This window comes from Pangasianodon hypophthalmus, chromosome 21, assembly GCF_027358585.1.
Source record: "Pangasianodon hypophthalmus isolate fPanHyp1 chromosome 21, fPanHyp1.pri, whole genome shotgun sequence".
Lineage (NCBI taxonomy): Eukaryota > Metazoa > Chordata > Actinopteri > Siluriformes > Pangasiidae > Pangasianodon > Pangasianodon hypophthalmus.
This window is the reverse complement of record NC_069730.1, coordinates 4,456,144-4,470,728: the sequence shown is the minus strand read 5'-3', so window position 1 is coordinate 4,470,728 and position 14,585 is coordinate 4,456,144. Positions and strand designations below refer to the sequence as shown.

At 39.8% G+C, this 14,585-nt stretch overlaps 1 protein-coding gene across 4 annotated transcripts in view; it reads right to left on the bottom strand.

Annotated features, from left to right (window-relative positions):
* Positions 1–14,585, bottom strand: part of cux1b (cut-like homeobox 1b) — a 156,593-nt gene that overhangs the window by 108,687 nt on the left and 33,321 nt on the right. For all 4 annotated transcript variants that reach the window (XM_053227554.1, XM_053227555.1, XM_053227556.1 and 1 more), the window contains exon 2: positions 7,106–7,216. In XM_053227554.1, the coding sequence (XP_053083529.1) occupies positions 7,106–7,216 (111 nt within the window). The remainder of the gene's footprint in view (positions 1–7,105; positions 7,217–14,585) is intronic.

The following is a 14,585-nucleotide window of genomic DNA, read 5'->3' as shown; positions in this document are numbered from 1 at the left end:
ACACACACACACACACACACACACACACACACACACACACACACACACACACCTCTCTATGTAGAAATGCCTTCCAGTACTGCTCAGCCTTTTTTTTCCCCCAAGAATTCGAGCACACAGGTCTCCAACAGCTTGATCGACGATCGGTTAAAGTGTTCCTTCGCCACAAACAGCTTGTTGTGGTATTGGCTCTGCGCTGTGGGAAAAGGTCACTGGAAATAAATTTCTTTCAGGGTGCGTGAGGACCTGGAGTTGTGTGTGTGCGCCGAGTCCATGCTGATTGACAGGATTAGAGCAGGAAGGCAGTTTCTGTCTATTGTGCTGCTCTGCACATATGTACACATCTGGATCTCTCTCTCTTATTATACAATTTTACCTAACACATTTTTCAAACTTTAGCTGTCCATTTTTGGTGAACATGCACCCAGTGTAAGGTCAGATTCCTGCTCTTGGCTGACAGGAGTGTTACCTTCTCCTGTTGTGTAGCACGCCCACTCAAGCTTCAACGTATTGTGCGTTCTGACATGCTTTTCTGCTCACCACGGTTGTACAGAGTTGTTATTTGAGTTAGTGTAACCTTCCTGAATCATTCTTCTCCGACCTCTCTCATCAACAAGGCGTTTCTGCCTGTAGGATTGTTTTTTGTTTTTCGCACCATTCTGTGTAGAGACTGTTGTGTGAGAAAATCCAGGGACATTTTATGAAATATTCAAATCAGCCCATCTAGCACTAACAAATGGTACAAGCCACGGTCAAAGTCACGGAGATTACATTCCCCCCTCCCCTCCCCCATTCCGATGTTTGATGTGAACGTTAACTGAAGCTCTTGACCTGTATGCGCATGATTTCATGCACTGCACTGCTGCCATGTGATTGGCTGATTAGATAATTGCATGAATGTGCACGTGTGAAGGTTATACAACCCAGCGTAATGGCACTGTAGAACTACGGAGTTAGTTTATTTACTCATTTATAAGCTCTCTCTATATACAGTATAGTGGTGTAAGAAAAAAAATGATGAGGACGTCAAAGATCACGATGAAGAATAACTTTCACTGCTATGCTGCAATAAAGTACATGAAGCACAGCGGGTTCATCGGGGTCAAACTGAACCACGAACAATATCAGCTCAGATATTTTATACGGTTTCTCAAACCAGTTTTTCCTGCCCGTAATGTAAATGAAGTCTCGCTCTAAATGTAAGTTAAGAATAGCAACTGAAGTGATCACTTTCTGATCTCAGGTTATTGATGTCGTTACAGGTGTGACCACCGCAATGGTGGGGTGATATGACTATCCAGACAGATGTCTTTCTGAGTGATAATTACAGTCATGTACCCCTTTGTTCTGAGAACGTTCTTGATGTCCCACTGCCTCCACCATGCTCTAATTGATTGAATGTCACTTCAGGTGGTATTATCCACATATTATTGAGAACGAGATGAACTGTCTCTATGATAATTAAGCCTTTTTGGGGGGATGAGCTTGTTCTAACACCTACCTTGGTGTGGAAGCTGCTTAGAGGCAGTCTGTAATTTCTTACACTGGCTTCCTGTTCTCTATAGACACTCACTACATAGGGTGTACCATAATGGCATTATAGGACAGCTGTCTGCTATATTTAAAGGTGCTTTCACACGCCGTATTTAATTCACACACTCACATCAGTTATATAATATTCAAAAGTCCGATTCTTTTCAAATTTATTTAAATAGTCATGACCTGTTTAGGATTGGGATTAAAAAAAAAAAAAAAAAAATCCAAAACCCATAAATTAAAGTAGTCTCTTACTATACACTATACTACTTCCTTTACACCCCCACCACACACACATACACACATACACACACCAACCTCAGGCCCCTGTATCTCCTAAAAGGACTGTGTGTAAATTATGGATGTGTGCAGACATGAAAGAAATGGATTTAAGTGATAAATGTAGAGGGTGTGTGTAAGTGAGAGAGAGAGTGTGTGTGTGTGTGTGTCAGCACGAGACAGAACATGGAGAAGAGAGAATGAGACACATTTTGAAGCGGTTGTGCTAAATTCGATCCGACGCGGCATTACTAATCCCTCGCCAGTCCAAAAACAAACCCAATTCACACAAAGGATACTATACATTTGTATTCAGAAGCACAAAAAAATAATTGAATAAGAATAAAACAATAATTCATCGAGAGAGTTGGAGTAAAACTGAGAAACTGGCATGTCTGTCCTGAAGTACAGAGGGATTTATATCTGCCACAGAGAGTTAAAACTGCAATAATGACTTCCACCGGCACCGTGTTTGTCCCCCCGTCTTCTCCAAACAACACAGCAGCACGGCAAAACACAAAAAGCCAGACACAAACACGACAGACAATCAATACATGTGTGTAGTACCTGCACTTTTATTGTGCGTCATCTGTTTTACTATGAATGTGTGTCTGGGGCCTTGATGTCTACTACAGACATCTACTACAGATACTTTTAGTGTCCTTTTCATCCTCGTTACATTTTCATTTTATTTTCAATTCTCAAAGGAAACATTTATGAACATTATCAGTTCTCGACTCTGATTGGTCAGATTGAGAGCATTCATTTTGTATAACCACACGGCACGGACAGTACTTCCAGCTCTAACGTCAAAGATAGATTTATATAAATGCTCTCATTCTGATACGTTATCGTTTCTATAGTAACAGCTCATACACAGGAACTCGTACAGCAAACACTCCACATAATAAATGGATTTTTTAAAAAAACAAAAACGTGCGTCTCAAGTATCAGCACTTTGTAACAGTCGTGGCGCTTAGCAAAGTTTCGCAGCACGTCTTCAGGACAGACCGGTTTACGCTTTCTGGTTTCGAGCTAAAATGACAAGCTGTGATTTTTGGAAAGAGAAAGAGAAAAGGAGATGCTGGTGAGGGAACGACTGTTTATTTAGCACTGCTTTAACGTAAATGAGAACGGGAGCTAACTTCTCTCATGAACGTTCCGCACTGTTAAATCTACACACAATCTGTCGTGTGTTATTCCTTACTGTTATGCCATTTTTAAATGTTTTATTTCAATATTTCTCCATTTTGGCTGATTCAGTTTGCATAACAACAGCTCTGGCAGTAGCTGCAAGGTTAATATTAATGCACTCTTTCTAGTACGTAATCGTTTCTATAGTAACCAATTACACAGGGACTTGTGTTGCAGTCACAAACGTGTATAACTAACAAAAAAAAAGAGAAGCTGGTGAGGAAATGAGTGTATATAGCTGCGATAACGTAAGTGCTAACAGGAACTACATTTGTTTCTGTGACAAAATTAAATGTAACTATAAACAGATAAAAGTATGACGTCATTCTGTATGACGTGTCGTCCTGCAGCAGACACGCTGCATAATCTAAAGCTAATAAAAGAATTTAAGAACGTTTCCTGTACGGATGTGTTTATTTAACTTTGATGGAAGGAGTCTCCAGGGTCAGGCAAGTTTTCAGGACCGAGGACTTCGAGTTCTCTTTTCCTTATAGCAGTCATTTTATGTCTGTTTTTTTTTCTCTTAACACTCAAACACACTCGTCCTCTTTTGTCTTCTCTTCCTCTAATTCCTCTTGACACTTCTCCACTCATCCAGCTGTTTTGGTGTGAAGCTGTGTGTAATAACCATCTGGTCAGCGGTGTTGGGAGAAAGTGTTGATGCAGGCAGATGTGTTGATGAGGTGCTTATCTGCGGTGAACAGGCTTTAATGGAGATCAGGGCAGCTCAGGAGCTTTCAGAAGGCCTTGGCATTTTCGCTCAGCAGAGTTTAAATTTAAATTTAAACACGCCCTATGTCCTTTGCGTAGAGTGTATTTGAGGGGAGGAAAAAAAATCTTCAGTTTGGACAGTTATTGCGCAAACCCTGCCGTTTCATTTCACCAGCATGTAGTGCTCTGCAAATGTCGAGCCGTTGCCAAGAGACGTGATGAGCCACTATTAAAATTTCACATCATATGAACTTACCTTTAATCTACCTGAGGGATTATCATATAACATTAATAAATATTTGCTTCCCTATATAATAGTACCTCATCGGACCTAGGGCTGAGTGATATTTAACTACAATGAAACCCTATTTTAACAAACAAACAAACAATCATTTATTATTATTATTATTATTATTATTATTATTATTATTTATAAGCTTTCTTTCTTATACCTACAACAGAAAATCCTGAAGTGTTTTATTCCTCTTACACCACAGCAGTTCTCCAAAAATTCCAATCTTTTATTTAGTAAAGATCAGCACTCTACTAATTTTTATCCATTTATAGTTACATTTAACATTGTGGAACGTCCAGGAAACAAGTTATTTCCTGTTATCACTTACATTATAGCAGCTATAAACACTCATTTCCTCACCAGCCTTATGTTTTCTTTTTTTTTTTTTTTTTTTTTTTTTTTTTATTAGTTACACTTTTCTTTTCTTTTTTTTTTTTTTTTTTTTTTTAAGATCTGTTTACACGGACTGTCCTCTATAAAAATCTGGGGAAAGTTATTACTATAGAAACAATAATGTAGTAGAACGAGAGCATTAATATAAACCTTGCAGCTGCGAAACAAGTTAGTTCCTGTTATCACTTACGTCATAGCAGCTATAAACTGTTGTTCTCTAAGCAGCTTCTTTTTTTTTTCGATCAGTTACTTGCAAGTTCCTCTGAATGAGACGTTAATACAGAAACGATATTGTATTAGAACAAGCGCTTTAATATAAACTTGCGATTATGAATTACAGCTGCATTACTGTCAGAGCTGCTGGTCTGGAAAATGAATCGATATCTTCTGACCAATCAGAATCGAGAATTCAGCTGCGCTGTGATATGTAAATAACTGCAATGTAAATCTATTCTGTTTAATCTCTGATCTGGAACTTGCAGCAGGCGTGAGACGACGCTTCTTTACTTTTCACAATCTGTCTGGAAGCTGATGACGGGAAATCCCGAGCTGCATCTTAGCATCTTTGATATGTTTAAAAAAAATAAATAAAAAATCGTCTGAGCCAGAAAAATAAAATGTCTCGGCAAGCAAACATTTAAGAGCGAGATAAAAACAGCCAAGCAGCAGAATGCCATTAGAGGAGAGCAGTCAAACGTGTGAAAAAAAAGAAAGAAAAACATGGCACGCTTACATCGTCGTACACACAACCTTCCCACCAGCAGCTCTCCGACTTCACTCCTTCAGCCCACTCCTTCATAAATAATTCATGTGCTCATTAATTATTCATTACAACATTCCAAATAACAACAATGACAACGCTGCTTTGTTTCCAGTCGTGCCGCGGCAGGCCTGTTGCCATGGGAGCGCGTGATAAACAATGCAATTCCCAGATGATTCCTCTTTGTGGGATGTTACGCACTCGACGGAGAACAAAGTAGGTCAGAGTAAAACAGCTCTCGAGGGGATTGAGGGGTTTAACATGGCAACAAAAGTAATTAGGTAAAAGTAGATACTCGGCAGTTAGGGATGCACTGAGCCGTATCTTTCTTTTCTTTTCTTTTTTTTTGATACAATGCCGATATCAGAGCTCTGAGCGTTAACCGATACCCGATATAACGTGTTCTTAATGATCAGAAAGTCTCTGCTGGCACGTTATAAAGACTTTTGTGAAGCTGTTTAAGTAAAACCCAACAGCGGAGTGAACATTTTAAAGGTGCCACAATAAGAAGATAACGTGAGACTCAAGAGCCAATCAGGAAAGAGTGTTTTCTTCAGATATGTTTACGTCCAAGATCTTTGTTGGGTCAGTCAGTGTCCATTGACTGATGCATTTCTTCTGAAGAGTACAGTCGAGTGCAAAAGTTTGCACACCGTATTTAGAAGAAAATGAAGACAAGACACGTGGGGCGAAGACAATGAAAACGAAGACACACGTGAGGCGCGCTGTTCTAGGAAAATAATTAATGATATCGTGGCGTGGTGCAGCCTGATGCAAAGCGTTTTATTCTACTAACACGACAGCATTCGGCATTCACAACAAATTTATCACTGATATATTTCTTTTTAATTATTAAGACATTTAACTTGGCACGCTTAATGTCTTGCTGCTACGAGTTTAATGGAAGTTTAAAAAAAAAATAAATAAATGCTCAGTGACCGCCGAAGTGTTAATAGTTAAATAAATAATTAATCCCATATACCCTCTATGATTACAACCGACCGTAGACTCTGAAAATAAAAGTATATAATTTTATAAATAAATAAATTAATTAATTAATTTTCTAAAATAAAAATAATAACAATAATAATAATAATAAAAATTTAATTTAATTTAAAAAATAATTAATATAAAATAAACTAATATATACAATAAAAAAATTTATTCAACCTCAAAGTTGTTTGGATAATTCAGTACTCTAGCAGGTAGCTAATGAGCTATCTGGCTTTATGTGCAATTTTCAGCAATAATTTATTATAATTATAATAATTTATCCAAAAATGAATTTCCCCCGTACCCCAAATGGACACGGTTAGTGTCTAAACCTAGATGCGCAGCTACCTACAAGCTTCTCCTACATTTCAGCTACAAGCTGCAGGACTAAAGAAGTTCATTTCAGACATCTTGGATGACGGACTACATTTGGCGCAAAAAGCATGGTAGTGTACATTTTATTTTTTGGCTGAACTTTTCCTTTAAGACGTTTCTTCAAGCTTTTACGAGGGCCAGAGACCCAAACAAACGGGAGAGAGCGGGCTTGAACTCAAAAACGCACTTAAAAACTGTTTGAGGAGTTTTCTCACACACTTGCTTTCCTTTCTTACACACACACACACACACACACACACACATATATATAAGAGGAGCAGTGAGGAGTAAAGTAACACGGATGTGTGTTGGTGCCAGAAAGAGTTTTCCACGCTGGGGTCAGCCAGGCCTTGACTGGACTAAATCAGGGGAACTGTTATAGATAATAGGAAGATACTGTGTGCTTCATGTTCAAGCCACACACACACACACACACACACACACACAGATTTACAATGAGACAGATTGGTCTCCCCTGTAGAAACAGCTATATAGAGAGAGTGAGAATGAAAATAAAATGAAGAGGGACAGAATGTGTGAAACGTGTGTGTGTGTGTGTTGAACCTCACCTCTGGTGTGTTTTTCTTAAATTCGCGGCTCTGGTCGATGAGCTTTTTCCTGGACTGTTCGCTCTCATCTTGTCTGTTGGCCAGTAGCGTGGCAGTGGTGTCTAGTTCTCTCTAGGGGGAAAAACACACACACACACGAGTAATTACACACTGCTTGGCATGGGGGGAGATCATTTGCATACACAGACAAACACCTCACGGCAGACAGGAATCCCAAAACAGGAGCGAAGCCATCAGAAAGTGTGAACACCTCCGCTGTGGTGCGATCAACAGCGGGAGAAGTGTGTGTTTAGCACTAGGGGACCGGGAGCTGCGTATGTAACACACACAAACACACACTTTGGAGCAATCAAAGGCTGCTCGAATAATATTCGAGATAAAAATCCATCTTCAGATTATGGTCAGGGTGTCATGATTGTTCACACTGTTCGCATTTCTGTCTGTTACTTCTAGAAGGTTCCTAAATTTATAACACACCATGACAGAAGGACACGACACTCATCACCGCGACTAAACATAAACACTAATATATGTACGCATATACACTTAATAAATACTGACAGTCTCAACTTTTAAAAAATGTTTTTCCAAAGCGAAAAGAACAAAAATGATATATTAGTAAGTGCAAACGTGAATACAGCCAAATTTATCTACTACTTCCTGTTATATTATATTACTATGAAGCATATTTCTAGTCATTTTTAATAAGCATTTTGAAGAAGCAAAACTATCAAATAAAATAGGAAAATGCTGGCTAAAGCTTGAAATGAGGAAAAGCATCTAAAAACAAGCTGAATAAACTTAAAAATGCAACATAAATTAGAATCAAATCAATTTCTTTTCTAGAAGAATCCAGACACTTTTTAAGTGCTTGACCGAAGTACAGATACACTTATGTGACACTGTTTTTTTTTTTTTTTTTTTGCAACAATCAACGCAAAAAATTAATTACGGTTTTCATTTGCCTCGCCCTTGTATATACAAAGAATGTGCAAAGAGACTTTTGTACAAAGATTTCGTTTAAAAAAAAAAAAAAAAAACTTTAATTTTCAATACCAGCTGTAGTGACTTGATCTGCATCTCCAATCGAAACCCCTCACTGTACATTCAAAAATATTTACTAATCTGGAAAATCCAGAAGAGCTTCTGGTACTTAAAATAGAGCTTTCAGTAAGTTTAAAGGTGACATGAGTGGATTTTAAAACTAAAGCACTAACTGTAGTAGGAAAAGTGTCTAGAATAGAATAGTCTAGAATAGTAGGTAAGTATGTGTTTTGAGACCTGATGCTCGTTTATTTATCACATGGTGCTATACTGACCCCGCTGTTTACGCTGGTATCGGATGTGGAAGCGTCACAATCATTTCTGAGGACGCGCAAACGAGCGAGAATAAAGCGAGTTAAAAGCGAGTATAAATCAGCCTTAACGTGACAGAAGAGCAACAACAGTCAACTTTTAATGCTTAACCGTTAACGATTAGTCTGTGACTAAAAACAAGACATTCATTTTATGATTATATTAGTTTTTCACTGACACTTCAAATGACCACTTTTGACTAAATCGTAGCCTCTGAACAGATGAGACACATTCGTGTTGATCTTGAAGTGAAGAATAAATTGTCCAATTGTTTTTACACATTCTGTTTTCGTCTCCACATTTTTTTCCTCCCAAACAAGCCACGTTGTCAGTTTGCTAATCAGTCCAGAGAGGGGAAATGAAACAAAATTCTAAAACACGTCTTTTCTCGATGAGCTACCTTCAGCTAAATAACAGACAGATACACATGTGACTGGATAAACCCAAACAGACACTGCTTCAGATGGTTAACAGTAAAGTAAATAACTCCAGGTAATACATTTATCCCGTCCATATTGACATGCTGATAAAAAAAAAAAATCCATTACATCCTGTTAGAAAAAGAGGTTTGCAGTTTTTTTCCCAGTATAAAAACACTCCAGGACGTGCTCACTCTTTTCTATCATGTCCCATCAAAACCAAAACTTGAGCTTAAAAATGCAAAACAATAAAATATAGATGATGTTTAAAAGCCACAGCAAATCTTCTGTGGGATTTAGATTAGTTATTAAGTTTCTAGACCAGAATATATGTATTATGGTCATGTGACCCAAACAGCATGCGCTTATAATACATGGCAAAAGGGGGTGAAAACTTTTGCACTCAGTTGTATTGTGAAAATGTCTTCACGCATCATGCTACTTGGCACGTTCTTCCGGAACAAACTCTTCTGTTGCAGGTTGAACCCCGCCCCCTTTCAACCTCCTCTGAACTGCGTTCGACTTAACTCGGAATTGCGTTCGGAATTACGTTGTGTGCTGAACTCGGGGTTGAGCAGATCATTCTGAGTTTCCGAGTAGGGATGTTTTCTTTCGTTTCTCTTAGTCGGAGTTTTTACGCAGCATTACACCATGCCAGCCTACACCACTTCACTCCACAGACAGCTATCTGAGAGCTGCACACATGTTCTCCAGATGCTAACTTAATTACCCCTGCACAAACAGCGCCCCTGTACCACGACAACACAAACAAGAAACAGACAAACACCCAAACAAACATGCGTCCGCCTCTCTTCCACGGCTAAAGCCGCTGGTGCTAATATTATAGTTTTATGCATGCGTAAAGAGGTTTTATGGAGCTAGTTGTGCTGCTTGTGTGTTTATACGTGGGCACTTGGGCAGCAAAGGGGGAAAAAACAAAACAGGAAGCCCACAAAAGAAGCATAAGCAATGGCTGGCATGGTGCCAAATTGCGTGACCCTCTAAACCACCGGTGCAGGAGCATGAAACGAGAGCGAGCACTTCCTCCTTCCTGTTCCCCTCACACTCCCCTCGCACTCCCCTCCCTCCGTTAGGTGTGCACCCTTGAGAGTGATTAGCAGACGCCGCTGTTACGTTTATTATGCAAACTAATAGGCTAATCACTTAAAAACCTGATTACCAGGGGGCCCCGCGGATCCTCATTTAAGCACGCCAGACTCTTTGGGCCGCTCCAGCTGAGGTGCCACGGGAGCGCGAAGAGATGATTAACACTCCGCTCATTCTCCTCATCATCACCACCACAGTCGATGATCATCGATGACTTAAAAACTCCGCACACATATGGAACCAAGGTGTGGAAAACTAACGTGTGTCTCAGAGTCCACGCAACCTTTCCTGAAAATAAGGCCCGATTTTATGGGGGATGTCTTAAGGAGAACAGGCTTGAAGTTTCACTTGAAAAAAGCACATACACACACACACAGGTTTCATCGGGGAGGTTAATCATTCATAACCACATGTTCTCACCGGAGGGGGGTGTCTCAAATCACATGCTATGACCTAATACTTACAAGTATTTACTGTGTAGTAATCAGGAAGATTAGTGCATTCAACATACTTTATGTGTTTGTACAAGAAAAGGTTGGTTAAATTCAAACACGTTTAAAAAGTGTTCAGTGCTACCTGATGTCATCTTGCTAATTAACCCTGAGTAATAAAACCTTCAGGATGTGCTGTTACAGGAAAATTCCTCTTACCAAGGACATTCACTGGCGATTACATTTTTATTAATTAAAGAACGACATATAATGTAAACGGATAAAAAGTACAATATTTGTTGTGGAACGTCGAAAAAACAAGTTTTTTTCTCTATTGAATTTAAAATAAATAAAACAAACAAACAAAAAAAACATAGCTTGCCATCTTACTAACTAACTGCAAAACAAAAACCCCTCAGTCCTGAAGACTTTACCATGGTGGAAAACCTCCGGTTATAGCTTTACCTTGAATGTTACAAAATGCTGACACTGGAGACTCCTTCCATAAATGTTTAATCATCATCTCCCTACAGAAAACGTCACGTTTATTAGTCTTAAATTATGTGGAGCATCCACCATACATGTCCCACTGAATTTTATTAACATACACTACTGACAGAGCTGCAAAAATACAGGGTGACAGGGTACAAAAATATAATTAGCTATGTAGTCAGGAACTGCTTGCTGGCAGTGGCAATTACGAAACGTCAGCTGAATGGTGGATTTTTAGGTGATTCTGCAGTAATGTGCAGTAAACAGTACCATAGCAGTAATTCTTTTACAAATCAATTGCCTAATGTCTACAAGACCAACATTTTCTCTGTGAACCTTCTTAAGTGTTTGAACACTGACTACAAAACAAACGTATCTCTAATAAATATACTTAAGAGTTTATAGTTGGCTATATATTTGTCTAATGTTCGTAAAAGTCAAACACATTGATAAAATTTATTTCACATTACTCAAAAAAGCGGAAGGGGGCAGGGCTTCAGTGCACTCTCGGTTAATACTGGAGAGCACAAAACACTTGCGCAAATCGTTCCAGACTCATCTCCCGTTTTTGTGGAGGAGAAACAGACTTCTCTTTTATTGAGTGATAACTTGGACTAACGTACGCCGATGTTAAATTTCGGAGGTCCTACGCAAAATGCGCGACTGCGTGAAATCATGTAGAGATGATTAAATCATTATATCGTAGAAGCCTACGTGAATATGAGTACGCGCTTGATAACGCCCGTATTTTGGGTATATTGGTTATATTTAAACGTAAATACGGTCAATAACAGATCACAATAAACAAGAGCAACAGGTTTAACGTGAAAACGTGTTTTCTTTCTACAAACATTTACCCAGAATTTAAAAAGGCAGCTCTGCGTTTCATCACCTCCACAAAGCTGCTTAATGGATCTAATCTCGCTCTGATACAGAACCGATACTGATAAGCTTCTGGTCAATTCTGAGCCAATAGCCATGGAGTACTGATGGTATCTGATGTTTACGTGTGCATATTTGCAGCGAGGCGTGACGTCCCACGCTGTGTGTGGCGGCGGTGGGAACGGAGGCAGCGAGGGGGAGGGGAGTATGAAAAAGGCCAAACAGGCTCAGTTAATAGCGTTATAATTTTCCTAATAGAAGCGTTTGGCTGGCTGCAAGTGCCGGTGCTTGTCTGCGTTAATTTCTGCTCGGTAGTAAACGCTGATGGAACAGATTACAGCTGCTCCCTCGAGAGCCTCTGAGCTGCCAGGAGAGAGAGAGGGAGAGAGAGAGAGAGAGAGAGACAGAATAGAAAAGAGAAAGAAAGAGAAGAGAGTGAGAACAGAGAGAAAGAGAAAGAGGAGAAAATGAAAGTGGGGACATAGAAAAAAAGATAGAGGGCCAAGAGAGAGAGAGAGAGAGAGAGAGAGAGAGAGAGGAGGGAGAGAAAGAAAAAAGAAGGGGCAAGAGAAAGAGAGAAAGCGACAGAGAAAGGAGAAAGATAGAGAGAGAGAAGAAGAAAGAGAGACAGGAGAAAGAGTGAGAGAAGGAGAAAGCTCGAGAAAGGGAAACAGAAAGAAGGGCAAAGAGAGATAGACCAAAAAGCAGGAGAGAGAGAGAAGAGTGTAAGAGAGAGAGAGAGAGAGAGAGAGAGAAGGAGAACAAGACAGAGCGAAAGACAGAGGAAGGAGAAAGAGAAAGAAAGAATTTGTGAAAGCTTGTGTAACAGAATGAAGAAAAAAAAAAACAAACAAAAAGCACAAGAGACAGCCAAGGAAGCCGCTACAATTTTGTTCAAATTGCTGGCTTAATGAAGTGACTCCTCACTGACCCAACACACACACACACACACACACACACACACCTAATTATACTGCAGACTCATTATGCAGGAAGGAGGGGGTTAGTGGATTTACAGCAGGACTGAACCCCTGAACTGTGTTAGTCAGGGTGATGGTGAGACTTTTGGATAAATCCTCTCCATTCCCTCTCTCCATTCCCTCTCTCCATTCCCTCTCTCCATTCCCTCTCTCCATTCCCTCTCTCCATTCCCTCTATTACTCACGCTGACATTCTCACTCTAGCAGCCTATCATTGGGAAAATTACACCAAACAAATGCAGTCCTCGTGCGAGTGGGAGAAAGAAGGCGAAACCCCAAATTTGGAGCTGACGCAGACGTGAAACGGAGCGCGCCACTCTGAGACGTTTGGAGATTTTCGCCTTGTCAGCGCTGACTAATGCCCGCAGCTGTGTACACAACACGGTTCTGCTTGCCCTCGCGTCTTTTTGCGTTGATTAGCCAGATTTGCCGTGGGACCTCAGCTTCGGCTGCTAAATCAGGATTTTTAAAAGCGACGTCGCATTTTACAGAGTAACATTACTTCCATCTTACTATTCTGACTAAACCAACGGACGATAACGTAATTGAATAAAATGCTAATAATCTTCTGAGGAAGTACCTGGAATTATCACTAATGCGATTATTTCTGACCATCGTCAACGCTTGCTTACGTTATACATGTTGATTATTTTTCCAATTACAGTATACACCGTTCCTTCTCTCACCAGCCCCTTTGTTTTCCTCTCTCTTGAGATAAAAACATAGCTTGCCATATTGCCAGAGAAACCTCAAAGCTCATCCTGAAGACTTTCCCATGGCGGAAAACCTCCTGACTCTTTGCCAACACTGAAGACTCCTTCCATAAAATGTTAAACAAACATCACCTCAAAGAAAATTCCACCATATCAACAATTACACTGTTTTTTAGTCTGTTTACCTGGCACGTCCGCCACACATATCCCTGCGTACGTTTTTACTATAGAAACGATAACGTATTAGAATGAGGGCATTAACACAGAAAAAAAAAAAAAAAAAAGAAAAAGTGAATCAACACCTTCTGACCAATCAGAATCAAGATTTCAACTGAGCTGTCATGTAATTCCAAAGTTTTGCTGGATTGATTGATTTGTGACGCTCTGTAATCAGGAATTACAACAATTACGCAACTTTTACATCTTCAAATGTGGTTCAAAGTTGCATGTAGTCATGTTGTTTATGTAGTAATGGTGATATTGTTCATATAATTTAACACAATCTGGTTTGGGAACTAACTATTAAGGAGAAAAAGAATGTAATCATTTGCAAAATATCAATTTGTATCCAAAAAATATACAATATAAATATGCAATTATTGATACATACGTATAAATATACCTTCTTTCGATGTTGCTGGTTTAGTTCAGACCAAAGCGCATGCTAGATTGTGCTGCTTAACGGCCCATGACACAGTCCCAATTTTGCAAGTGTGTGTGTGTGTGTGTGTGTGTGTGTGTGTGTGTTGTTGACGTTGCTCCCCCAAAGCCATTCGGCTCCTGAGTGTGACTCGTATGTCAGTTTAACCATTGTGTTCTCAGTCTGTTAAAGCTCTAGACCCCCCTATTTAATAACGGAGGGGTGGAGCACAACACACACACCCACCCACACACACGCAGCCAAGTGTGGAGAGACACACTAATATTTGCTTCGAGGCTTGAAATAAAAAGAGAGCGAGGCAGACTAATAAGCAGCACGGCCGTCTCGCTTGGGAAGCCGCTTTAAAGCCGTCCCGTGCAGAACAGCAAACACGCGCCGTCTGTTCACCCCTGCCCCTTTTTTCCACTCGTTCTCTCCTTTTATTCCTCCTCTAATCTCG